The sequence below is a fragment of the Equus przewalskii genome, chromosome 1 (assembly GCF_037783145.1).
Source record: "Equus przewalskii isolate Varuska chromosome 1, EquPr2, whole genome shotgun sequence".
In the NCBI taxonomy this organism is placed as follows: Eukaryota; Metazoa; Chordata; class Mammalia; order Perissodactyla; family Equidae; genus Equus; species Equus przewalskii.
The window spans coordinates 160,654,458-160,679,542 of record NC_091831.1 but is presented as its reverse complement, the minus strand read 5'-3'; the positions used below and the strand labels follow the sequence as shown (position 1 = coordinate 160,679,542).

Below are 25,085 nucleotides of genomic sequence, written 5' to 3'. Positions count from 1 at the left end.
ACAGATGTTAGCTCAGGGCTAAATCTTCCTCAAAAAAAAAAAAGTATGCATTCCAGGGTCATGACCCCAAGAATCTCAGAGAATGAGAGTCCTGGAACTCTACGTTTTTTAAGTCCCCTGGTGGTTCTGTTGATCAACTCAATTTATGAATGACTAACTGAAAGAATAGTTTTTCAGTGTTATATTTAATCAGGATCCTTGGCTTATATTCCAGCAACCTCCCGTTTATGTTCTCTAGACAAAATCCCAGTAAGAAGGAAGAAGTGGTTTATAAAGTCCTCCCTGGCTCTTCTCCTTGACTTCTTATCTCTCCACCATTTTCTTCAGATTTTTCTTAAGTGTTAGGAGTCAGTATCCACCCTCCGTACTCAGAAGTTGTGTGGATTTCCTTTGAAACCATGACTGAGTATACAAAAGTCCTTACTGCATTTAGTTAATTTTTTTCAAAAAGAGCTCAATCTAGAAAAATTAGGAAAAATACAAAAACATTTAAAAATGGACATTCAGAATACCGATTCTTTAGCAAAGGTGTAGCCCCATGGGATCTTAGCCAGGATCTTTGGCTTACAGAGCATGTAGCCGTCATTCCTTTTTCTCATATTAAATCTGGATGCTGAGATTCTAGAGAAATGCTAGAGAAGTTACTTATACAGCTAACGTGTCAGATTTAGGTTGGGCATCATTGCCAGGTCTCCACTCTATAATGCCTGTTTCATTATTCATACCCAAGGATTCCTTTTGGCCACAGGCTTTGCTGTGATCTCTAGCTACCTTGCTTAGGTCCTGCAAATTCTCCCCAGGGATTTGTTTTCTAGGATGAAGAAACTACTTTCCTATATGACCCTTAAACATTCTTCACTTTTATACAGTCTACACTGTCTACCAGCCACCTTTTCCTTTCTCTTGAAGACTTCTGGCTTTGGAACCTTAGAAGCCTTAGAACCTTAGAATTCAGCCTGACTTGCTTTTCAACTCCTGAAATACATTTGTTAACTTGTTACGTCTGCTCTTTGCTAAAGGTGCTCAGTTTCTACACATATTGTTACCATTTCACATCAGACACTTATGTGGCCATGTGCTCATAATAAATGTCACCTTTCCCAGAAGCTTGTCTGCATCACATCAGCTCCTTACAAGGAGCTGGAAGGAGACTCTGCATCTCTTCTTTATATTTTGTATTGCTTTCTAAGTTCTTATTTCACGTCTGAGGGTCCCCTCCAGTTATCACCTTTTTTGCAAAACAGTGATGACCAAAACTTTCTGAATGGCCCTGTCTATTTCCCACATCTCTTTGATGACTTATTACTCAGGTGCTTACAGAGGAATAATCATCTAAAACCCTATCACTGCCATTTTATTTTTTACTTATTTATTTTTTTTGGTGAGGAAGATTGTCCCTGAGCTAATATCTGTGCCAGTCTTCCTCCATTTTGTTTATGGGATGCCGCCAATGCGTGGCTTAATGAGTCGTGTGTAGGTCCATGCCCTGGATCTGAATCCATGAAACCCAGGCTGCTGAAGCGGAGCGCACAAACCCAACCAGTACACCACTGGGCTGGCCCCTACCACTGCCGTTTTACGATATCAAATAACCTTATGATCTAGTAGAATAGCGCACAGCTTACAGTAGTTGGAGAAAGAGGCTATTTGCTTGTACATACCTAATTTTAATGTTTTTTTAAAGGTTGGCACCTGAGCTAACATCTGTTGCCAATATTCTCTTTTTTTGCTTTTCTTTCTCCCCGAAGCCCCCAAGTACATAGTGGTATATTCTAGTTGTAGGTCCTTCTAGTTGTGGCATGTGGGACGCTGCCTCAGCATGGCCTGATGAGCGATGCCATGTCTGCGCCCAGGATCCAAATGGGTGAAACCGTGGGCTGCAGAAGCAGAGTATGCAAAACTTAAGCACTTGGCCACAGGGCCAGCTCCATACGTACCTAATTTTAAAACCACAACTCTGAAACTCTTATTTGACCTGTTTAACACATTTGTCTCTGGCCAACTTTGTACATGCCTTTTTTTCTTCCTTAAAATAAGGTTTATTTATTCAGAGCATATATGTCCATGCTGAAAGCCTGTTATTCACCACAAAGTATCTTTTGTATGACTTTAAATATATGCTTATAACTCTTGTATTTAAATTGAAAAGAAAACAACAAAGAGAATGTTTCTTATACAGAATTGCAGTGATAAAGGCAAGTACTTGGGATGGCTAGGCCTATGAATTTTATCTGTTTATAGTACTTGAGAAGTGTCTGGGAATCTCTTCTGTAGGTTTTTCCCTCCAGAATGTAGGCTTTTAACCTTTTAAAAATGTTTGTTTTCTTGGGGCCGGCTTGGTGGTATAGTGGTTACATTGACGCACTCCAATCTGGCAGCCCGGGGTTCAGAGGTTCAGATGCAGGGCGCAGGCCTACACACCACTCATCAAGCCTGCTGTGGCCGCATCCTGCGTACAAAGTGAAGGAGGATTGGCACAGATGTTAGCTTAGAGACCATCTTGCTCAAGCAAAAGGAGGAAGATCAGCAATGGATGTTAGCTCAGGGCCAATCTTCCTCACCAAATAAAAAAATAAAAATGTTTGTTTTCTTATTACAAGAAGTAGTATATTCATTAAAGAAAATTTGGAAAAAGTAGAAAAAACAAGTTTTTTAATTATCCAATAGTCCTACAAATTAAAATAACCACAATTGATAATTTTGGTGTATAGTTTTTGCAGTCTTTTCTTTGTTTATGTATAAGCTTAAAATATCGGCAATATCCAAAGCTTTACTATCCCTCCAACCTGTTTAACTTTTTTTTTTTAATTCTTGAGCATCTAGATGATTTTTTTTTAAGACGTTATTTTTTTAGAGCGGTTTTAGGTTCACAGCAAAATCAAGAAGAAGGTACAGAGATTTCCTGTATGTCCTGTGCCCCAACATATGCATAGCCTCTTGCATTATCAGCATCCCTCACCAGAGTGGTACCTTTCTTACAATTGATGAACCTACCTTGACACATCATAATCACTCAAAGGCCATAGATACCCTAGGGTTCATTCTGGGTGTTGTACATTCTGTGGGTTTGGACAAGTGTATGATGACATGTATCCATCATTATAGTGTCATACAGAGGATTTGCACAGCCCTGGAAATCCTCTCTGCTCTGCTGCTCATCCCTACATCCCTCCCCACCGCCAGCCTTTTTCTTTTTTGTTAAACTAGAATAATTCAGTTTATTCCCCTTATACTTCTAAAGGAGCTTTGCCTAAAATTCATAAATAATATCATCTTTTTGTTTGGTTTTACTCATTTAGTGATTTAACCTATTCAGGTCATTTAGTTATGAAATTACTGATTATTATAGCCACTACATTATTTATTAATCTCTTATGGATTATTCTTCAGATATTTGCTAAAGAATCTGGCATGTCACTTATGTATCTTAACCATGGATCCTGCACACACACTCATAATGCAAGTTTTTATTCACTAAACCAGATATGAGATGGCTTATGTTCAGAGATCCTGTTAATCAAGTGATCATAAAGTTTTACAAAATATGTTTAGTCTTGTAGTTCATTTTATAAGTTTCTTCTTTTCATTACAGAAGCAAAGACTAGTTCATTTTAGGTTGTTGGGATGTAGAAATAAGAGAGAAGACCTTGGGTTAGCGCTCCCACCATCTGCCTCATTGCACTAGTTTAAATACTGTTTGTGTAGAACATGTGGATCATTTAAACCCTTTGCACTGTATTAAAATTGAGTCCAATCTAGCTGAGTAAGTATCTAGAAGAGAATTATCTTTAGGCTGTTTCCTAAACTGGTTCTCATCAATATTTGCATTGCTATTCTATGTAGTAGTTTAATGCTGGTAGGAAACTTAGAAATCTTCTGGTCCATCTGCTCCTTTTTGTCAGTCAAGACGTTGAGACCCAAATTATTTAAGTGATTTACCCACAGTTAGCTTCCTTCATGAAATGTGAGTGAAATTTTTTTCCAGTTTTACATGGAGTTATTCTTTGGAATGACCTAGATTAGTGGTTTTCAAGCTTTCTTTTAATAGTGGAACTTATTTTTCCTTAAAAAAAAAAAAAACTCACCTTTAGCTCCATATATAAAACATAATTGAGAGGACCCATTTGTGAGGCCCTGTCCAGTTGGCTTGAAGTAACTTCTAGGAACTTTAGGGCCCTGAAAACCATTCATCTAAGTACTTATTTTATGAGGTGGTTGTTTTACAACTGGTATATTAATCATAATATTTTGGTCAAAACTAGTGGTAGCAATGGGCAATCCAAAAAAATGGACACTTAACATAGTGAAGTCTTGAGCTTTGATTCAGAGTGACAAAACATTTTATAGAAATAAGTGCAGTTTGTATGCGTACATTCCTGCTAGATAATTTGAAGCCTCTAGTAGTTATTTTACGTGTATTTGAGTTATTTGTAATATGTGAATTGGCTTTGAGACATTAAAAATTTTCCGGACATGCACAGCAGGAATTATCAATAAGACTCTGACCCTCAGGGCTTTATATACTCTTTGATTCTGCATACAAGTCAAAGAAATTGATATAGGTAATGTATTGACCAGCTCATATGCTATGATTGATTGACTTTTAGAAAGCAGCCTTGAATGAATGTTCACGTCTTGAGTCTGAGTTGATTTTCTTTCATTTAATAGGAAAAAGCTCCTCTGTTTCTGAAGAGAAAGGTGAATCTGATGATGAGAAACCAAGGAAAGGAGAAAGAAGATCTTCCAGGGTCAGACAGGTAACCAGATACCTCCCAAAGCTTCCATCACCTCTGGGGTAATGCTTTGAACATCTCCTCCATTCCTTCTTCCTCAGACTCTTTCGGACTTGATGTCTCTCTAGATTTTTATGCAGTCATGTTTTTCCACTTTATCATCTTTTTTTCATTTTTCGTTTTCTAATTTAGATCTTCTCTGACCTTCAGATTTTTAAGTAAATAGATAAAAAATAAAAGTAGCTTGTGAAACTTAGCCTGGTCTGTATTCCTAAAGCACATTATTAGAAAAGATGTAATTAATTATTCAATTAAAACCTCAAAGCTCTATGATATGATGTTAAGTGAGCAGAATACAGAAGTATGTGTGTACTGTAATGATGACTCTGGAAAAGAAATGATGGGAAAAAAATATACCAAAATGATAAAAAAAAATCATATTAAGTGATAATAGGCCAGTCCCCCCACACACAGTTTCTAGATGTTCAGTTTATGTTTATTTTTAAAACCTCAAGCTAAAAAATGAACTAGTAGCAGTTTCATTATTGTACTTCTTTTGGTCACTCTATTTTGAGTCCTGTAAGAGCCCATGTCAGTCCTACTTGTCTACTGTCACACTTCTTTCTGGTTGCTCAAAGTGTATGTCATTGAGTTTCTTCTTTCTGTGTGTGTCTCATGAGGTACTTTTTCTCCTCTGTTGATAGTGAGCAAATATACTTGGAACCATTGTATATCTTTTCTTTCAGGCAAGAGCAGCTAAACTCTCTGAGTGCAGCCAGGTTGTTGAGGAGGAAGAACATCAAGAAACACCTTCCAGAAACCTGAGGGTCAGAGCAGATCGAAATTTGAAAACAGAGGAGGAAGAAGAGGAAGAGGAAGAGGAAGAAGAGGAGGAAGAAGACGAAGAAACAGATGAGGGACACAAATCTAGGGATGCACCAGTCCTGAAGCAGTTCAAGAAAGAAGAGGAAGAGGAGATGCCCATTGCAAAACCAGAGGAGATGATGGATGAGAGACCCCAAACCATAAGATCCCAGGAACAGGAGGGATTAGAGAGAGGAGGGAGAGTTACAAGGTCCCAGGAAGAGGCTAGAAGAAGTCATCTGGCCAGACATCAGCAGGAGAAAGAGATGAAAACAGCTGCTCCCCTTGAGGAAGAAGAAAGAGCAATAAAATCTTCAAAAGGCTTGGAGGAAAAATCAAAGTCCCCTTCCCCTCCTCGATTGACTGAAGATCTGGAGAAGACCCCTCTTGTGCTACAACCAGAGCAAACTGCCAGTGAGGAGGAGACTCCCCCACCTTTACTTACCAAGGAAGCATCTTCTCCACCACCTAATACACAACTCCAGAGTGAAGAAGAAACAGAGCCCATGGAAGGCCCAGCCCCCCCTGTCCTCGTTCAGTTATCTCCTCCTAATACAGATGCTGAGGCCAGGGAGCTATTAATATCTCAGCATACTGTCCAGTCGGTGGGAGGCCTATCTCCTTTGTCCAGTCCTGCAGACACCAAAGCAGAATCTCCAGTAGAGAAAGTGCCCGAGGAAAGGGTCTTGCCTCTAGTTCAGAAAAGCACACTAGCTGAATCCTCAGCCCAGAAGGGTCTTGAAACTGAATCAGAAAAATCTGCTCAACCACTCCCTCTAAAATTCGAGGAATTAGCACCCTCCAAAGGGATCCCTGAGCAATCTCTGAAACAGCCTTCTTTGGAACAGAAGGAAGGCAGAAGGGCTTCTCATACCCTTCTCCCAAGCCACAGAGTAAAACGATCAGCTGACTCCTCCTCTAGCCGGTCCTCCTCGTCTTCATCTTCCAGTTCTAGATCAAGATCTCGCTCTCCTGACAGCTCAGGCTCTGAGTCTCACTCACCTCTGAGATCCAAGCAGAGAGATGTGTCTCGGGCACGTACTCACGCCAACCCTTGTGGTAGATCCAAGATGGGCTCCAGATCAACATCAGAGTCCAGGTCACGTTCCCGTTCTCGTTCACGTTCAGCGTCAAGCAACAGCAGAAAAGTAAGTATGGGAGAATCCTGGTTGCATTGATGTTCTGTCTGTACTCCAGTGTTTTTCAACCCTGGGAAAACCTACCATGATTTCTGGCAGGAATAGGAAAAGTTTCCTTTAGTCCCCAGTTCAATGATTACTTTCCCCTCACTTCAGAGTCGAATTTTCAATTAATTGATCCCTAAGTACAGTCTTTTTCATTTTGAATCTCTGTGATTCCAAAGAATGTTGAATCCATTTACCCATCTCCTCCACTAGACTGGCAACTTCTTGAGGGTATGGCCATGCCTTCTTATGTGTGTGTCCCAGGACCCAGCACCTAGTTGGGACTTAATAAATAATTGGTTGAGTAATCTAGGAAGTTAGGGAGATCAGTAGCTCAAACGTTAATAAACATAGGGACAGAAAGATCCAGAAGTATTAAATTGGGTCAATGGATGTTGGAAAACTCAGTGATCTAATGAATGTATACCATATAAAATAATTTGTCTTATATGTTTCATTTCTTCAGTCTCTGAGCCCTGGAGTCTCTAGGGACAGCAGCACCAGCTACATTGAAACCAAAGATCCCTCTTCTGGTCAGGAGGTTGCAACTCCACCAGTGCCACAACTGCAGGTCCTTGAGCCAAAGGAGAGGACTTCTGCCTCATCCTCTATCCGAGTGAGGCGTATGAGCCAACCTGAGCCAGCTGAAAAGCGTGTGACCCAGAGGTTACAGCCTGAGCGGGTAGGCTATTATGCCCCCTCCCTAGAGGGAGACAGAAGATTGGGTGTGATTTTCCTTGTTTTCCTAGCTATAAAACTAGAAGGTCAGTATGGACAAGGTTCAGCAGAAATGTAGGAGGTTGGGATACCTGTTAGATTCCACTTAACTCATCTCTGATGCCCGGGTTCATGGACGCTCCACATGAGGCTGAGCAGCAGGGTTCTCATCTCCACGGCTCTCAGGGTCATTCTTCCTCAGAACGTCTTTTTTTCTGGCCAAAAGGAAGGCTTTTCTCAGTCCTCTCAAAAAGAATTCTTAATAAAAATGATTGCTGGTGTAGAAATTCTTTAAGCAATATTCAATTCCACTTTTTAAATGAAACAACGAAGGCCATGTGTGGAGCTGGTAGTGTGTCTGTCCTGCTCTGCCTTTATCAGCTCCAGGTTAAAGAAAAGGAACCAAGCAGATTTAAGTACGTTGCTATGTTTGTTTTGCTGTGTTTCTCGTGACAGGGGAGCCCAAAGAAGTGCGAAGCTGAAGAGGCAGAGCCACCAGCTGCCACACAGCCCCAAACCTCAGAGACTCAGACCTCTCGCCTACCAGAATCAGAAAGGAGTCATCACACAGTGTAAGTGATATATCTCACCTGGGGTGCAGCAGGGAACAAGGAGTGTGCCGTAGTTCTTTGCTCCCTGGAGTTCTTTGCCTAAGCAGTCTAGTTTCCTTTTAAAACATGAAGGCAGAGCTTTATCTGGACAAAGGCTAGGCTTCAGTTACTGTGTTGGGCGCTGCCACCAGAACTCTTGAAAGCGATGATGAGAGCATAAGGAAACCCGTATCTGGAATCGTCTGACCAAAATAATCCCTTTAAGGAACAGTCAGCAGAGGCTTCTGTTTCCAAATTCAAGATGATATAAGGGAGTTGACTCGGCATCTTAAGTCAATCTTTAGCTCACATTTACCAGCTCTAGCTGAGCCTGGGAACACAGTTTAATAAAGGATACTGAGTCTACTAAGAGGCACAAGAGGGTGCTGGTTTTTAGTGTCTGTATTTTCCCTGGTTATTAGCTATCATTTTATTAAGCACAGTCTGTCTTAGCTCTTACAGCATACAGTACAACAAAGATGAAGTCCATATCAAATCGGAAGTTTATTTCTGGGCCCCTAGGACCCTTGGATTGATGTTATCATTTATACAATTAATGTGAGTTATTTAGTCCTATAAAAATACTCTTATATCAGTTTAAATTTGTAATTGAACAGGTATGTCATTCATTATTCTGAGTTAGGTGTTATAAATTAAGAAGCCATTGAAACAAATTCCTGACTTCAAAATCGGATGGGAAATGAACAAGAAAAGCATTGTGAAAATAAGATGGCTTAGCTTTAGACTTCAGGAATCCTGTTCTACTGTGGGGAGTGTCCTTTGTAGACACTTGGCCTAAAGTTGTTCCATGATTGTTTTTATGTCATTTTAACACTAATACTACCAGTATGATTTTTCTTCTTTATGTAAAAACCTAATAATTTACACTCTTCTGAGAGCTTCAGACTATCTTTTGCCTGTGATTTTGGAGGGTGGTGGGCAGGTGACATGATTTATTATCTCATTTCCTTATGACTTTAATAATAGTTTTGTGCTCCTTACTATATAGCTTTTGCCTTGGGATATACCCTTGCTACTGTCCCTTCTAATATTCTTGCCTCTGCTGCCATCTTGTGGCCATTACATTTTTGGTTTGAAAGCCAAAAGTTCACTCTGCTTCCTTTGAAAAGTTTTTGTTTTTCCCTTTTGGGATGGGTACATTATCCTTTGGAGAAGGGTTTTTCTTCTAGGACCATAAAGTGAAAACCCTGCGGATTCTCGAAGGTGTTCAGGATTCCCCAGCTACACCATCGATGAGGAGATGGGGTGACACCTTCCCTTCCATATCCATCAACCAGAGATAATACCTGCCTCCGCTCCCTCATCCCATGGGGGTACAGCATGTCTTTTGTATAATGGCAGTTTCGAAGTAGGTGTTGACAACCTGCTACTAAGTGGGCCTGAGGAACTGCCTCCTGTGCACCTTGAGAAGCATGTAATTTTCTGAAAAGCTCCTTTCTTGCCTAAAGTTCTGTGACATCCTGGCAATAGAACAGCGCTTCATGATGTTTTGAGGCACCTTTATTTCTGGACTTTGCATGCAAGTCCAGGGCAAATGAAACTTGGAGTCATATACAGGGTTTTCCTTCCCAGGTAAAGGTGGCTTTGATCTTCATTTTATGACTGAGGTAATCTAGTCACATTGATTCTGGCAAGGTGATAGGCAAGTGGCCCTTGGGCAGATACTGAGATTGTCCATCGTTGCCTAGGCAAGCTTTAGTGGAGCAGCCTATAGATTAGAAATGCAGTGTGAGCTCAGGACTAGCTCACACACGTCCCTCTTACCTGCTTTCCTTCTGCCTGCTTTCCAGATGGTCTATTCAGCAGCCTAACAAAAAGATATGCCCAAAGGCCTAAATACATAGGCTATTCTGGCATTGGATTTGGTAAATGAATCTTTGAGAAGTTTGCCTACATTTCTGGAGGCACTGCTACAACTGGTTGACAACACTCCTTGTCTTTCACCCCTCTAGAGTCTAGGGTTCAGCCTGGTGGCCTCTGGAGCCCTGGCCAATTTTAGAAGTGGGATCAACAGTGCTAAATGGAAAAGACCATTTGTGGCTTAACCTTGGGTTTCCTGTCTGTCTCAACAAGAAATCACGTGACTTTAAAAAAACAGAGCTAGGGCCTATTGATTCAGTAACGTGTTAAGAAAAAAAATAGGCTTTACTTCGAGGACCTCTCACCACTTGGAAGAAATTGCCTGACTTTTTTGCTGTGCTTGGTTAAACCTGTTCTGATTCTGATTGTGCTCTGAGGAATTCTAGATATGAGGTAAGGTGCCTTTTTCATTGCTTGGAGCAGGAATTTGTGAGCCCTCAGTCCTGTTTCACTTGAGCCCTGTTCCAAAATCCAATCTTTTGCCTGCTATGGATAAGCAAAAAGGTCTTCATACAGCAGAAAATAATGGTACTCTTTTTACATTAAAAAAATAGAGGGAAAAAAAGAAAAGGAGAGAAAAAGTTTGTGTGGGCAAATGTATCATGTAGCAGCAGTTAATTCAAACCTGAATTTTGCTAAGTACAACCTTCCTGTGTGCACAAACCTCGCAAGCAATAGCAGCTTTGGGTTCTTGGCACTATGCTTATTTGTCCTTTTGCCTGAGCAGGAGGAAGGAAATGACCCTTTAAGCCATAGGACAGTGTAATTGCTGCTCCCCAGGAGACCTACAATGCCAATATACCAAATGACGCATATTTAAAAAGTAGAATTTATTGTCATCAATAGAGTTTGCTCACTGAGAAATTGGTATCTAAAGACACCCCCCCAGCATCATACTGTCCTTGATTGTCCTATAACTAGTGTACTCCAGAGGGTATTCTATATTTAAATCTCACTGCTTGAGGGTAGTCACATCCTACCATTTCTTACTAAATTTCACATCAGGTCCTTAGCTCCTCATGAATTTTCTACGATAACTAAAATTCAAACATATATGCCTACAGAAACTTCCTTCTCCATTAGCTTCTCTGAATCTCATTCATATTCAGATGTGAACTATAGTGTGATGTTACCAGCCTCCAAGTAGTTGTGTCCTTTTCTTCTGGGTTACAGATGGTTTGCGTGTTACTTAATTGTGGAGAGAGATTCCCCCAATCCCAACCCCCATGCAGTTTCACATTTTTCAAAGATCAGAAACATTTGTGCAGGAATTTAAATAAGTGGGAAAGAAGATGCCTTTTGTCTCAAAGAGACTACACAGAAAAGCTGTGTGGAGCTCTGACACCCAGTTGACAACGCTTTGGGACTGGTCCTACAAGTAGATTGAGTCCCCTTTGGGGGCAGTTTCAAGAATTCCTCTTTTTCTTATGAAAATAAAGTCTTGGGAATTCTTGGATCCCACAGAATTGATTGTGGGGAAATAGGCAGCACAAACTTGCTGTGTCTTAAGAAGGCCAAAGGTAACATGGTAACAGTCATATTCTTGAAAAAATGAGATAGAATTTCCAATAAAAGAAAATTCTTCCTCCAAGGAAGCTACTTCTGGAGAGACATATTGGCACCTGGAAGTATTTTAGGATAGTCGATGGACAGAGAACATTTATTTGAGGATGTTTGAATGTAACATTCTCTGTAGAAAGTCTATCCAAAACTTTTAAGAAGAAAACTTTTAGTTCAGCAAGCATTTATTAAACTGTCCACTTGGTACCTACAATGACAACCTAATTCAGAAATATCTACTGAGAATTTCTTTGTGTTAGGCCCTGGGCTAGGGGCCAAGGGATGCACTCTCTGACCCTGAGGAACTCTGCAGAGTGGAGGTGAGGGGCAAGTCAACTGGTGGTTATTATACAGTGATGAGGGTATTACCAAAGATTTGTCAGGCTGGTTACTGAATGCCTTTGCATCGGAGAAAGAGCAGTCTACTTTTTGAGGAAACTCAAAAAAATCTCCATAGGTGGCATCAAATGAGATAATGGCGTATTAAACGTACAGTGTTTATGCATATCCTTGACTTAGGGTGTCGTCCCAGCCAGACTCTTAAGAGTGAACCCTTATCACACTGTTTGTGAGACAGGTATTGTTATTATCCCCACTGCGCAGATTAAGAAATAGATACACAGAGAGAATCAGGAACTTGCCCACTATCACATCACTTGTATGGGGGTGGGGCCAGGGTCAGGATTGGGCCCTAGCCAATTTGACTCTAGAGCTCTCAGTCTTACTGAGCAGACCGGGACCACCCAGGAAAGGGAACTCTTAACCTGTGAGCATGGCTGCTTTAGCAGGCAGTTGGCTTGTGAGTTTAAGATTTTAAGCAGCAGGGAGGAAATTTTATTTCTGGTTAAGTACCCAGAAGCTTGTCTTATCATTGCTGCCACTAGGATGCAAAAGGAGTACCTTTGCAGTCAGCAGAGAAAGAATTTTGAGCATCTCCTGAGTGCTTTTTTGAATAGTTAGGAGTCAGCTTCCCATTTCCCGTTTAGTCTGGTGAAGATGCCCAGATTAATAATTTCTGTTTAGTTCTCAATCACTTACTGCCCCGAAGATCACCCCCGCCCTTATCTACTTAACGGCTCTCACCTTGGAGCCCTTGCTTCAAGTGGCCTTCAGGCTTCAAGGAACCAAGGTTCCCTTGCCCTGTTTATCCTTTTCCTTTCTGGCTCCAACGGACTCTGGGGCAGGGTGACCCTATTAAAGATTCTATGAAACAAAGTTGTCTGTCATCTCTTTAGAGACACCTCTCCCCACTCTACAGGGAATTCAAAAAGGAACTCTGTTTATCCACTCCTTCCATCATCCCTGGAGAGAGGACAGGTTGGAGTAGTAACACGTGGTCATTGCTGGAGTGAGCAGCTACTTTAATGATTGGATAGTGCCAATTCTCATCCCACCTCCCCACCTTGAACAGCTGACTGGCTGATCTGGTTTCAGTGTTCCATGCCTGGCTTGGAGAGTGGGAGGGGGGCACATAAAAACTGCTCGTGCCTCTCCATTCTGTGTCTCTTTCAACTTTGGCTTTGTTATCTTCCTTCTTTAATCACTTTTCACTCCCAACTCTGCTGTTTTCCATTCTTCTAATTCTCTGGAATCTTCCAAGCAAGCAGCTGTAACTTTGTCTGTCCTCTCCACCCAGCCCCCTCCCCGCCCCCTGGGAAGACAAGGAGAGAGCACCCTCTCCCAGTGGGGCTAGGCCTCGTAGCTGCTGTAACCTGAGAAAAGAAGGAAAAGGGCCAGGCCTATTGAGCCAGCAGTGAGCTCCCTGTGGCCTGCCAGAGGATAAGAACCTTGCTCACTAAGCGCCCTCCCTCCTTTCTTTCCCCTCCCCTGCTGCAGCAGGGCCCTCCCCCATCCGCACACACGGGCTGCTGGGTAAGTGGCAAGATGGCTCCCCTGCATGTCTCCGGCTGATCGCCGCCGCTCCGCCAATACAATAGAGCCAGCCACTACCAGCAGCCTGGCCCTCATCCTCCTTCTCCTCCAGAGAGACCAATCCAGCCGAACTCGGGGTTTGCCGTGAGGACTTAACGCTTATCTCTTAAAAGCCAGATCTATTTTAGCCTCCCCTCACCACCACCACCACCACCACCACCTCCTCCCCTTCCATTTACCATTTTTTGGATCCCCAATTGCTGCATCTTGATTTTCTCTCTCTGGATCGGGTGGCTGGGGAGGAGGTGGTGGGATCTTGGGACAAGGAAGGTGTTTGGTTTTTTTTAATTTTTTAGGATTTTTTTTTGTTTGGTTTTTGTTATTTCTTCCATTCCAGAAAGGGATAAACAGCACTTCCAGGGGGAGAAAAAAAATCATGTTATCAGAAAGCAAAGAAGGGTGAGAGCTTCACATTTCCATGTACCCCTTTTCCCCACCGCTTAGCCCACCTCATCTTCCTTCTCTTCCCTATGGCTTTCATTCCGTCTTTCGTTTTGGTTTGTTTTCAGTCATTCTGCCTTCCCCCTTTGTCCTTCCTGCCCGATTTCTAATTGGCCCCACTTGCCCTCTCTGTGTGGGAAATAGGTATTCTTTGGTTAAGCTTTTTCTTTAGATTTCGGTACTTGAATTGCGTGTTTCTGTGGGGGCCTGTTAGCTGGGGGCACAGTTCCGATTTTCCCCTCCCCCTTCCCGTGCATCCCTCCCTGCCTGCTCTGGAGAGGCTGTGCTGACCTCTGAGTGTCAGGCAGCCTGTCGGGAACGCTGAGTTTTTTGGTGGTGGTTATCGGCCAGGGGAGGCTTGGTTTCCCCTCTCATGAAACTTAGGCCTCTGATCATCTTGATTTGATTTTTCCCCCCAGTGTTTGGGTGGTAATCGGGGTGAGATTAGAGATAGAAGTTAGGGATGAAGGCAGAAAAAGAAGATGGGAAGATAGTCTACCTGAAGTAATCTCTGGGATTCGTTGCCTGATATGGGAGCTCACTTGTGTGATTCGGGGGGCAGTGGGTTCGGTGTTTGTGGGGGGAAGATGCATGGTGTGGGGAGGGTGTGTCCTGACTGGGAGGCCTGCTCTCTTTATCCTTCGGAAGTTGGAATGAGGGAGTGGGAGAAACTGGGCGAAAGACGAATGTAAGAGCATTTCCTACACCTCTGAGCAGGTAAAAGTGGCCTGATTCTTCTCTGAGCTTTCATACTCTCCAGCAGTTAGAGTCTTCCCTTCTGGAAGAGGGAGGGTCCTTGTTGAAGCTTGAACCCTCACCAGCCCCCCTCTCCCTGCAGCCCCACCCCTGCCATTTCTCCATTCCTGGTGTCTGCAGAGCCTGTGGGTCAGTAGGCCCTTACTTATTAAGCAGTTGATTGAACAGAAGGTTAGGATCATTGTCCCAGCCATGGCCATTCTTTCTCATCTTTTTAAGGAATCAGGCTTCCCTTAGTTTCTCAGGCAGTTTTATTAAATAAAGGTGCCAGGGAATAGGGAGGCCACAGAGTTGTGAGCAAATCCTAGTCACTTTTGAGGGACTGTTTCCAGAGAGGGTGTTTTCTCCTCTTACACGAGTACTCTGGTGAATTACCTAAGAACGGTTGGAGTCTTGACCTCACACATCACAGCTTTATCCCATCTGGGCAGTGGGTGGCAGTGGTTGCTGTAATCTGTGTTCTTTCCCCAGGAAACACAGTTTCCCACTTTTCCTCTGAGGGCAAGGACTCTAGTCTGATCTGAAAAGCAGCCCTCCCACACCCACCCAAGTGATGAGGCATGGGGGTTTCCTGACCCAAAACCTAATGTCTTGCTCTCTCTTCCCCTTGGTTCTTTCCTGCCCTTCCCTCTCAACCTCTCCCCATACTGTCAGTGAGGAGAAGGAGGAAGTGACCATGGAGACAAGTGAAAACAGACCTGAAAATGAGGTTCCAGAGCCCCCCATGCCTAGTGCAGACCAAGTCAGCAATGATGACCGCCCAGAGGGCAGTGCCGAAGATGAGGAGAAGAAAGAGGTAAATATGCAAGCCACCTGTTGGGGTGGGTGGGCAGGAGTGGGCCTAGGGGAAAGAGTAGACGCTCTGGCGATCCCTCTTACACAGTGGGATAGCTTAAAGAAGGGACTAGACGGAGACTTGGATCAGGATAGGGTCAAGGGAGAATTCGCTGGTTTAGCAAGGGAGACCCCTTGTGATGGGGACAGGGCCCATTTGTTCCCGTTCCCTGGTTGGAGAGGTAGTGCAGTGCAGTCTCTTGGAAGTTTGTAACTAATGGGAAAGTCAGTTAATGGCCCTTTATCTAAGACCCAAGCTCAGCTTTCCTTGCTGCCTTCTCAAGCTTCTCCCTGAGGTAACTCCTTTAGCTTTCCCTCCTTTTTAAAAGCCTGTTGGAGCTCAACGCCATCTAGTGGGCTTTAGTGCTTCTCAGCTGACAAGCCATGCTGAGGAATTTTTGTTCCTCATCTGCCCCCCAGTGGTCTCATTGCAGAGATGTTGCCACTTGGAAGCCAGCACCTGGTGTGATCCCAAAGGCCCCTTCTCCATTTCTCTGACCCCTCTACCTCTTTTTTTGGCATATATGTTATCTTGTGTCCTGCACCCAATTCAGGGGGCTCCCCCCATCAGAGCCAGCGAAGTCTTCTTGGCTCTTAAAGTAATAGAGAAAGAATTAGCTGGGTTTGGGAGTGGGGTAACAGGGTGGGAGGGACTGTTGTGTGTGTAGCCTTTCTTTGGTGTGTGTTGCGGGGGTGGGGGCCGGTGAAAGTGATTTGATGTGCAGAATATTATTTATTACAAGGTCCTTCTTCCCCGTAAAACTTTGTCCAAGTACCTCATGTACGGTAATCCGCCCGTAAAATATAACCCTGCCCAACTGGCCAATCGCTGATGCCGCCTCTTCCTCTGGACCCACCCGCTGCTACTGAGCTGCCCAGTCAGAGCCGAGTCTGCTATCCAGGTGTCTTGGCCAGAGGGGGGCATGTATATGGGATCTTGTGATGGGCCCCCTTTTGCCTCCCTGCCTTGCTTACATCAGGGGGCCAAGAAGAGCACTGTTCTGGAGAGACTTCTATTGAGAAAGCAAAAAGCGTTTGGAAAGGGGTGGACTTGCATCATCTCCCTATTTGGGACACCCCAAGAAGAGCTCGTGTCAGTGCTGGGGCGCCTGCCCACATGCCCTTGCCCTTTTGAGGACTGTGGGTTGCCTTGTTTGCTACAGACTGTTGGGATCCCCATCTAGGGCACCAAGACCTCCTAAAGAGTCAATGTTTGTGATCACAGTGCCATGCCGTAAAATACTGAGTGGGGCTCTCGGCTTAAGCTGTGACGACTAGGAACCCTGCAGAGATGTCTAGGGTCTGAGCCCAGGGATTTAATGCTGATGACAGCCCAGCCATGTATCACCACTTGCTCATCAGATGGACTTTCCTTTGGTCCCTGTTGTCCATGGTGAAGGGCAGCATGTTGGTTGCTCCAACTTCTCCTCCATCCCTGGAGGCAGGGGCTCATCCATCCACCTGACTGGAACCACTGTCTCAGCTGGAGTCCCTGAGGAGATGCCACACACAACTCAGAAGAAAAGTATTCTGACCTTGCTGCTGAATGTGTGCCCAGTCCTGGGGCTATCCACTGCTACCCCCAGGCTGCCTTCGTCAGAGGCTCCATGATCCCACTCGGTGAGAGGACCCCCTCCCCAGTTACAGGCAGAGGAGAAAGGGACTCTGGAGTCATCACCTGGATTCCAAGTATTGGGTGGTGGTATTGCTGCAGCGTGCCACTGGTGGACATAGGGTCCTGCCTGCCTCTCACAATAAAAGGCCAGGACCATTCCTGCTACTCACAGGCCATCTCATCAGGGACTGCAAGATGATGCCCCTACAGGGCTGGGACTGATGTCTCTGCCCCCTTTTCCCCTGTACCCCTCGCTGAGCCTGGCCACCGCCAGTGAACTGTCTTGACATCATGGAAACTGGGCAGCGTCCCCCCACACGTTTCCCTCCCGCCCCCCCTGCGCCCCTGGGAGGACTCTGGCAGTGCCGTGCTGACCACCACGCCGTGCGCCCACCTTTTTTGCCAACCCAACCCCCCACCAATTGCACAGCGCCTAGCAGGGAGGGCTCATTCTGATTGGACCGGCGGTTGACTAGATACAGTACACAGTGAGGTGCGATTGGCTGAACTGAAGATCCCAGGTGTGAGATGGTACCTGGAACATTTGTCATATTCCTAGTTTATTTTCTTCTTTATTTTCTTCTTCTTCTTTTTTTTTTAATCTTTTATTTTAATTTTTTTCTTTATCTTTATTTTTCTGATTTCTTTATTGGGTTTATTTATTTGGTTCATGTTTTCCTGTTTTAATTAAGACCTTTTTTTTTTCTCACTAACTTTCCCATCGAGAGCGGCCCGGCTAGGGGTCAGGCTGGCCCTTACGGAGACCAAGGAGACTTGGTTAGACGACACAAACGGGGCTGGGGGGTGGATGGGGGAAAGGGATTTCATCAAGAGGGTCCTGCCCTACCCTTTAGAAGGGTGGTAGGTCTTAGTTTTTCCAGAAATAAGCACTTAAATCTAAACATGCTCTATTCCCCTTTTCTCTCTCTCTTCCTCTTTTTGCTCTGTCCATAGTGTTTTCCCCACTGAGTGTTTCAAAGGGACAAAAACTTGCTCAAAAGCAAATTTGGAAGTTTCTGGTCCTTGGCAGAGCCCCTAAGGCTTAAACCCTGGTCAGAGAGGACACAGTAAGGCTCTGCGAGAGCTCTGTACAGTGGTTGGGAAGTCTGAGACTCTCCCAGGGGACAGTCTGCCCTTCGTAAAAACCTTCCTTTACCAAAGACACCTTTAAATCCTTTCTGCTGGCACTGGGCTCAGGAGCCTCGTCTCCAGTTGGTCTGGTGCTGCCCTTTCCCAGTGTGGCAGGGCTCTGGGCAGTCTGCTGTCTAAGCGACTCAAAGCTACTGTCCGTGAACGTCAGGCTGGACATTGAGAAAAGGAGGAGGGTTACCTTGAAGTTGCCATCCCAGAGTTGGTTTTCCTTGCTTCCTCGTGTTTTCCTCGAGTTAGCAAGGAAGACCTCGGAGGACCTGCTAACCTGGGCACAGCTTATTGGGCTTGGTGTCCTCTCGCCCCGTAGAAACTGGAAGAGGGCATGACCAGCGCCTTTAAAGGGCTGCGAGGCTACTGAGTCCTCTTCCACTTATTTCTGGTTAAGCTAATACACAGGTGTGGTATGAACTAGATGACTTTTCCCTGCTGTGATGTTTGGTTTTATTTTTTTCTCTAACTTGCATTGATTCTGCTTCGTTTTTGCCGTTTGCCGCTTCTGTTTTGGTCTCTGTCTGTCTCTGTGTCTCTCTCTCTGTGTCTTTGGAGCCTGTGCTGAGATTGCCCCATCTAACCTCCTTCCCCCCTCTCTGTGGGGTGTGTCTCTTTCTCTTTTTTCCCCATTTCTTCTGTATACAGAGCTCGCTGCCCAAATCATTCAAGAGGAAGATCTCCGTTGTCTGTAAGTCCAGCCCCACATCCCTGATCAAGGTCAGGAATACCAGGAAAATCTGAGTTCATGGAGAAATAGATTACTGTTCTGTCTTGATGGGATTCCTGGGTCACCCCCTCCCACCCCACCACCACTGCTGAGCAAATCAACGTCTTCTTGGCATATGTAGGGTTCCATTTTGAAATTCAAAACTTTAGACAATCCCTGTCATTTTTCCCCAGTCATATTTCTTTCTTTCTTTTTTTGTAAGTAATTTTATTGGGATTATAATGGTTTATAACATTGTGTAATTTCAGGTGTACATTATTGTTTATCAGTTCCTGAATATTATCGTGCTCACCCCTAGTAGTCTAATTTTTATCCATTACCATACATATGTGCCCCTTTGTCCCTTTCGCCCACCCCCCCAGATTGATTTCTTTTTTTTTAAGATTATTTTTTTTTCCTTTTTCTCCCCAAAGCACCCCGGTACATAGTTGTATATTCTTAGTTGTGGGTCCTTCTAGTTGTGGCATGTGGGACACCAACTCAGCGTGGCTCGATGACCAGTGCCATGTCCGCGCCCAGGATTCGAACCGACAGAACACTGGGCCGCCTGCAGCGGAGCGCGCGAACTTAACCACTTGGCCACGGGGCCAGCCCCCCGTATTTCTTTCTTAACTGTAACAAGGTAGACTGTGAGGTGTCTCGCCGTCTCCTCTCCAGGCCTACGTGCATTTACTTTTTCAGATATCTGAACCCTCAGAGCCAGGAGTGATTTTGAGGGGCTCCTATGTAATGCTTACCAGTTTGTGCTTCATTCTAAAAGAGCATCTGAGGAAATGAGAGGGCTCCACCCCTCAGTGACATTTTTAACATTTTCCCAATAAGGAGCTCTCGACTGAGAGAAGTATGAGAGAGCTTTATAGATGACATCATGATCTGAAATCAACGTTACTTAGATTTTAGTATTATGCAGTCTTGTTTTTTCTGCATTCCCGTGTTCTTCCCAGTCTGTCTTCCCAAGTACTTTAGAGATTTCTACCACTAAAAGTTTAAACTGCTCACCAACCTGGTTACCTCCCCTGTTGCCTTCAGAGATCAGTGGTTTTCATCTTTCAGGAAGTGGCTCCAGTCCTTTTCTTGTTCACTCTGGAGCATGGTTTCCACAGTCCCCAAATATAATTTCCTTAGGTTTACCTTTTACTAAAACTCGAGTCAAAGGCTCTCTGTGGTTGTTGTGGTGTGAACCAGCAGAGGCCTGAGACCATCTAACTGTTGGATCCTATTTCTTGGGGACAGCAGCTACCAAGGGGGTGCCAGCTGGAAACAGTGATACAGAGGGGGGCCAGCCTGGTCGGAAGCGGCGTTGGGGAGCCAGCACAGCCACCACACAGAAGAAACCCTCCATCAGTATCACCACTGAATCCCTCAAGGTGAGGTGGGAGGCTCCGGGGAAGGGAGGGTGAGACACGTTGAGGTGGGAGTAGACATGGGCCCAGTGTAACGGGGTGGGGGGTATCTGTGTCCCAGAGCCTCATCCCCGACATCAAACCCCTGGCGGGGCAGGAGGCTGTTGTGGATCTTCATGCTGATGACTCCCGAATCTCTGAGGATGAAACAGAGCGTAATGGTGACGATGGGACCCATGACAAGGGGCTGAAAATATGCCGGACCGTCACTCAGGTAAGGCTCCTGCACCCCGGTGTCAGGGGAGGGGGGCATCAGCCACAGAGCAGGCAACTGAGGGCTAAGGTGGAGTCCTAGAAGGGAAGGCTCCCATCTGTGCAGGGGGTTGGGTTAATTCGCCCTATTCGGGGTCAGCAGGCAACCACATCCAGCCTGTTGTCTATAATAAATAAAATTTTATTAGAACACAGGCACACCAGTTTATTTTCTCTTGTCTGTGGCTGCTTGAGTGCTATAATGTCAGACTTGAATAGTTGCAACAGAAACTGTATGGGTCACAAAGCCTAAAATAATTTACTGTCTTGCCCTGTAAGAAAAAATTTGAAATGTGCCGACTCCTGCCTTAGTTTTCCTTATGGAAGAGCTGAGGCATTAACAATCCCAGGGTCTGGGGGAGGTGCACTTAGTAATGAAATCTTTCCCTGATGGAAGGAACATGCTAGGTTGACTGTACTGCCCTCTCTCACCAGGAAGCCAGGAGCTGAAAAGAATGTGCTAGTTGGTCTGTAAGAATCCCTCCATTATCTGATACCTTACAGGTAGTACCTGCAGAGGGCCAGGAGAATGGGCAGAGGGAAGAGGAGGAAGAAGAGAAGGAGCCTGAGGCAGAACCCCCTATACCTCCCCAGGTTTCAGTAGAGGTGGCCTTGCCCCCACCTGTGGAGCATGAAGTAAAGAAAGGTGGGTGAAGCATTGAGTGGAAAGTCATGCAGCTCCCTGAATTCCAGAGCACTTTATTTGGACCTCTCCTAAAGCATTTAATGTTTCCTGCCTTGTATTACAGTGTTTACATATCTGTCTTATCTCCCTCTCCTTGTTAAGCTACTTGAGGGCTGGGTTCAAATCTGTTTAATCCTTGAATCTCCTATTGAGGAGATTAGCCTAGACAGTGCCTTGCTCTTGCTAGGTCTGCAGCACATGTAGATGGAAGAGCGACTGCTCGGTAGGAGTAACAGTCCTATTGGTGGTGGAAGAGCCAGCCCGGCTCCCTACTGAAAACCATTCGTGTGCTCTATTCGATAGTGACTTTAGGAGACACCTTAACTCGACGTTCCATTAGCCAGCAGAAGTCTGGAGTTTCCATTACAATTGATGACCCAGTCCGAACTGCTCAGGTGCCCTCCCCACCCCGGGGCAAGATCAGTAACATCGTCCACATCTCCAATCTGGTAAGTCGTCCTTTCCCACAGTGCAGCCTTGTTTAGTGGTTAAGAGCTTGAGCTTCGGGCTCCTGCTTCTTAGGTTCAACACCTGGATGTGCCAGCTGCTCGCTCATCGACTCTGAGCAAGTTACTTCACCTCACACCTGTCTCCTCATCTGAGAAAAGCGTCAGCCCGCAGGGCCGTCTTGAGGATTTGCCTAGGGCCTGGCACATAATGTCTCAGTGTTACCACTCTTTTCCCCTTCCTACTAGAGGGTTCCTAACCTCTCTGCCCTCATCCAGACTTCGAAGCTGAACTCCTGTGACAGTGGCTTGGGACATCTTGAGACTAGTGATATGCGCATCGTTCTTGCCTTCTGCAAGACCCTAAAACTATTTTCATTGGCAGGTTCGTCCTTTCACTTTAGGCCAACTGAAGGAATTGCTGGGCCGTACAGGAACTCTGGTGGAAGAGGCCTTCTGGATTGACAAGATCAAATCCCACTGCTTTGTAACGGTGAGGCACTGCTTTGTAACGGTGAGGCACTGCTTTGTAACGGTGAGGGCAGGAAGCTCATTCTCTAGGTTGTGGCATATGCTTCCTTTTTTGACCAGCGTGGGCAGATTTGAGGGCACTGTGGCCAGTGGGAGGGACTGTAGGTCCGTCGTGACCCTCTGTCTTCTCCCTTGCTCCACCAGTACTCAACAGTAGAGGAAGCAGTTGCCACCCGCACTGCTCTACATGGGGTCAAGTGGCCCCAGTCCAATCCCAAATTCCTTTGTGCTGACTACGCTGAGCAAGATGAGGTAAGAAACCTGGGAAAAGGAAGGAAGGGAGGGGAGGGGCAGCTGTTATCTGCTAGATTCCAGCTGAGATCCTGGCCAAACCTGCAGTCACTGGGATTCCTTCTCCCTCCCCTTCGGTTCCTTGAGTTGAACCCTGGCTCCAAAGTCTCTGTGCCCTGTTTCCTGGGCTGCTTCAGTGGGAGGGATGTCATCTCCATCCTGACTGTCGTTGTTCCTCTGCCCACAGCTGGATTATCGCCGAGGCCTCTTGGTGGACCGTCCCTCTGAAACTAAGACAGAGGAGCAGGGGGTTCCTCGGCCCCTGCACCCCCCACCCCCACCCCCAGCCCAGCCACCACAGCATCCCCGGGCAGAGCAGAGGGAGCAGGAGCGGGCAGTGCGGGAACAGTGGGCAGAGCGGGAACGGGAAATGGAGCGGCGGGAGCGAACTCGATCAGAGCGTGAATGGGATCGGGACAAAGTTCGAGAAGGGCCCCGTTCCCGATCTCGGTCCCGTGACCGCCGCCGCAAGGAACGTGCGAAGTCTAAAGAAAAGAAGAGTGAGAAGAAAGGTACTTAGCCTTGAGGGCGCCCATACCCACTGGTAGGTGGGAGAGGGACTCAGGTGGGATGGGCACAGAGTCATAGGCATCAAGTCTGACTCACTTTCTTCCCCCTCAGAGAAAGCTCAGGAGGAACCACCTGCCAAGCTTCTGGACGACCTTTTCCGGAAGACCAAGGCAGCTCCCTGCATCTATTGGCTCCCGCTGACTGACAGCCAGGTGAGTGCCCGCCTTCCTGCCCTGCTCAGAGCTGCATCAGGCAAAGGGGCAGAGCAAGGGGGAGTCTTAGGCCCATGAGAGTGAGTGGGCCCAGGTATCGGCTTAGGATAACGAGGGAAGGAACTGAGCATCTCAGAGGCAGTTTTAAGAACCAGCTGATGAGTCTGCTGTAGGGAAGCCAAACCCAAGAAAGTGAAGGGAGACACAGAGACCGGGGACTCTGTGTGGATCATAGGAAGCTGGCTGAGCCAGCATCACTTCATGGAAATTGATTTTAGTTAGCTGAGCCATCCGTGTTTTGTAAACTCATCCATTTCTCTGCTTTTTAAATTTGTTTCTTTGTGATGGGCCTTTTGGGAATTTTAGGCTTACGCTACTCAACTAGAGTAAAGAGATTTGTTCCTATCTAAGTAGCTAGGAAAATACCAGAGGCAAGGACAGATGTGACTGCTGAGCCCCACCCTCACCCCCACCCCCCACTTCCTGCTTAACAGCAAAGCTCACAGTGACCCTGAACCAGGAGTGCGGGGTCCAGGTGCAGATAGACCAAGCGGGACTGCCGCATGCAGGGCTCAGGTGCCTGTTCTCTGCCTTTCCTGCCTGCAACAGATTGTCCAGAAGGAGGCCGAGCGGGCTGAACGGGCCAAGGAGCGCGAGAAGCGGCGAAAGGAGCAGGAAGAAGAAGAGCAGAAGGAGCGGGAGAAGGAAGCAGAGCGGGAACGGACCCGACAGCTGGAGCGGGAGAAGCGGCGGGAGCACAGCCGAGAGAGGGACAGGGAGAGAGAGCGGGACAGGGAGCGGGACAGGGGGGATCGAGAGCGGGATAGGGAAAGGGACCGCGAGCGAGGCAGGGAGAGGGACCGCAGAGACACCAAGCGCCACAGCAGGAGCCGGAGTCGGAGCACACCTGTGCGGGACCGGGGCGGGCGCCGCTAGCTGGGAGAACACTAGGGAGAGCTGTGGGCACCGGCCACCTGCCCCGGGGGGTTCAAGGCCACAGAGGGATAGGTACAATCACCTCCACCCTGGAACCAGGGGTCTCTCACACCATTTGCCCAGTGCTGTCGTATGGCTGCCACCTGTCCCCATATACCAAATGGAGCAGTGGCCATCCGCCCCCCACCCCCATAGCCTATCTCTTGGGACTTAGCCCTTTCCTCCCTCTCATTCCCCATCGTTAAGTCTGTGAGAGGGAAGAGCTAGGTTAGGGAGGGACGTGGTTGGCCCAGAGGTGGGGAACAGCTAGGAGCCCCAAACCTCTTTCACTTTTCCTCCATCCTGTTCACCACCTCCTTTGGGCACTCACAACCCTCTTGGGAACAGCCGGGGCCAGGACTGGGTCACCTATGAGCTGAATCAGCATCTCCTCCTGAGTCCCAGGGCCCCTGCAGTTCCCAGTCTCTGTCCTGCAGCCCTTGCCTCCTGCCCACCGGTTCCACTTTATATCCACCTTTTCCTTTCGTTCAATTTTTATTTTTATTTTTTTTATTATTAAATGATGTGGTCTATGGAAAATAATAAAAATCTGACTTAGTTTTAACTATGTGTGAGTGGCTTTCCTTGTGCAGGCCAAATGGAATTAAGAGGGTTGTGGCGTGGAGCCAGCATCGCTTCCATTCCATACACTGACTTAGGCTGCTGCTTCCTGGATCCGGGACTGCCCCCCTCCATCCCTGCCTTGGCTCTAACCACACCACAACTGTGGCTCTTCCTCCCTGCAGGGTAGAGGGAAAGACCCCTGGGAAGAGCGTCAGGTTCCCTGTTCATGGTCCGTGCTA

At 46.1% G+C, this 25,085-nt stretch overlaps 1 protein-coding gene across 13 annotated transcripts in view; it reads left to right on the top strand.

The window, feature by feature from the left end:
* The window catches only part of ACIN1 (apoptotic chromatin condensation inducer 1), a 32,339-nt gene extending 7,492 nt beyond the window's left edge, over window positions 1-24,847 (top strand). For 4 of the 13 annotated variants that reach the window (XM_008528991.2, XM_008528987.2, XM_070586694.1 and 1 more), the window contains 15 exons: window positions 4,669-4,757; window positions 5,480-6,745; window positions 7,248-7,463; window positions 7,955-8,070; window positions 15,313-15,454; window positions 18,896-18,938; window positions 20,211-20,344; window positions 20,442-20,594; window positions 21,137-21,278; window positions 21,621-21,766; window positions 22,149-22,256; window positions 22,439-22,546; window positions 22,773-23,097; window positions 23,207-23,307; window positions 23,917-24,847. In XM_008528991.2, the coding sequence (XP_008527213.2) occupies window positions 4,669-4,757; window positions 5,480-6,745; window positions 7,248-7,463; window positions 7,955-8,070; window positions 15,313-15,454; window positions 18,896-18,938; window positions 20,211-20,344; window positions 20,442-20,594; window positions 21,137-21,278; window positions 21,621-21,766; window positions 22,149-22,256; window positions 22,439-22,546; window positions 22,773-23,097; window positions 23,207-23,307; window positions 23,917-24,243 (3,416 nt within the window). In that variant the 3' untranslated portion in view covers window positions 24,244-24,847. Of the gene's footprint in view, window positions 1-4,668; window positions 4,758-5,479; window positions 6,746-7,247; window positions 7,464-7,954; window positions 8,071-13,388; window positions 13,546-13,708; window positions 13,861-15,312; window positions 15,455-18,895; window positions 18,939-20,210; window positions 20,345-20,441; window positions 20,595-21,136; window positions 21,279-21,620; window positions 21,767-22,148; window positions 22,257-22,438; window positions 22,547-22,772; window positions 23,098-23,206; window positions 23,308-23,916 lie in introns of those variants that run through there. The other 9 variants (XM_070586685.1, XM_008528990.2, XM_070586667.1 and 6 more) reach the window with 6 other exon arrangements.
* The last annotated feature ends 238 nt before the right edge of the window (window positions 24,848-25,085 follow it).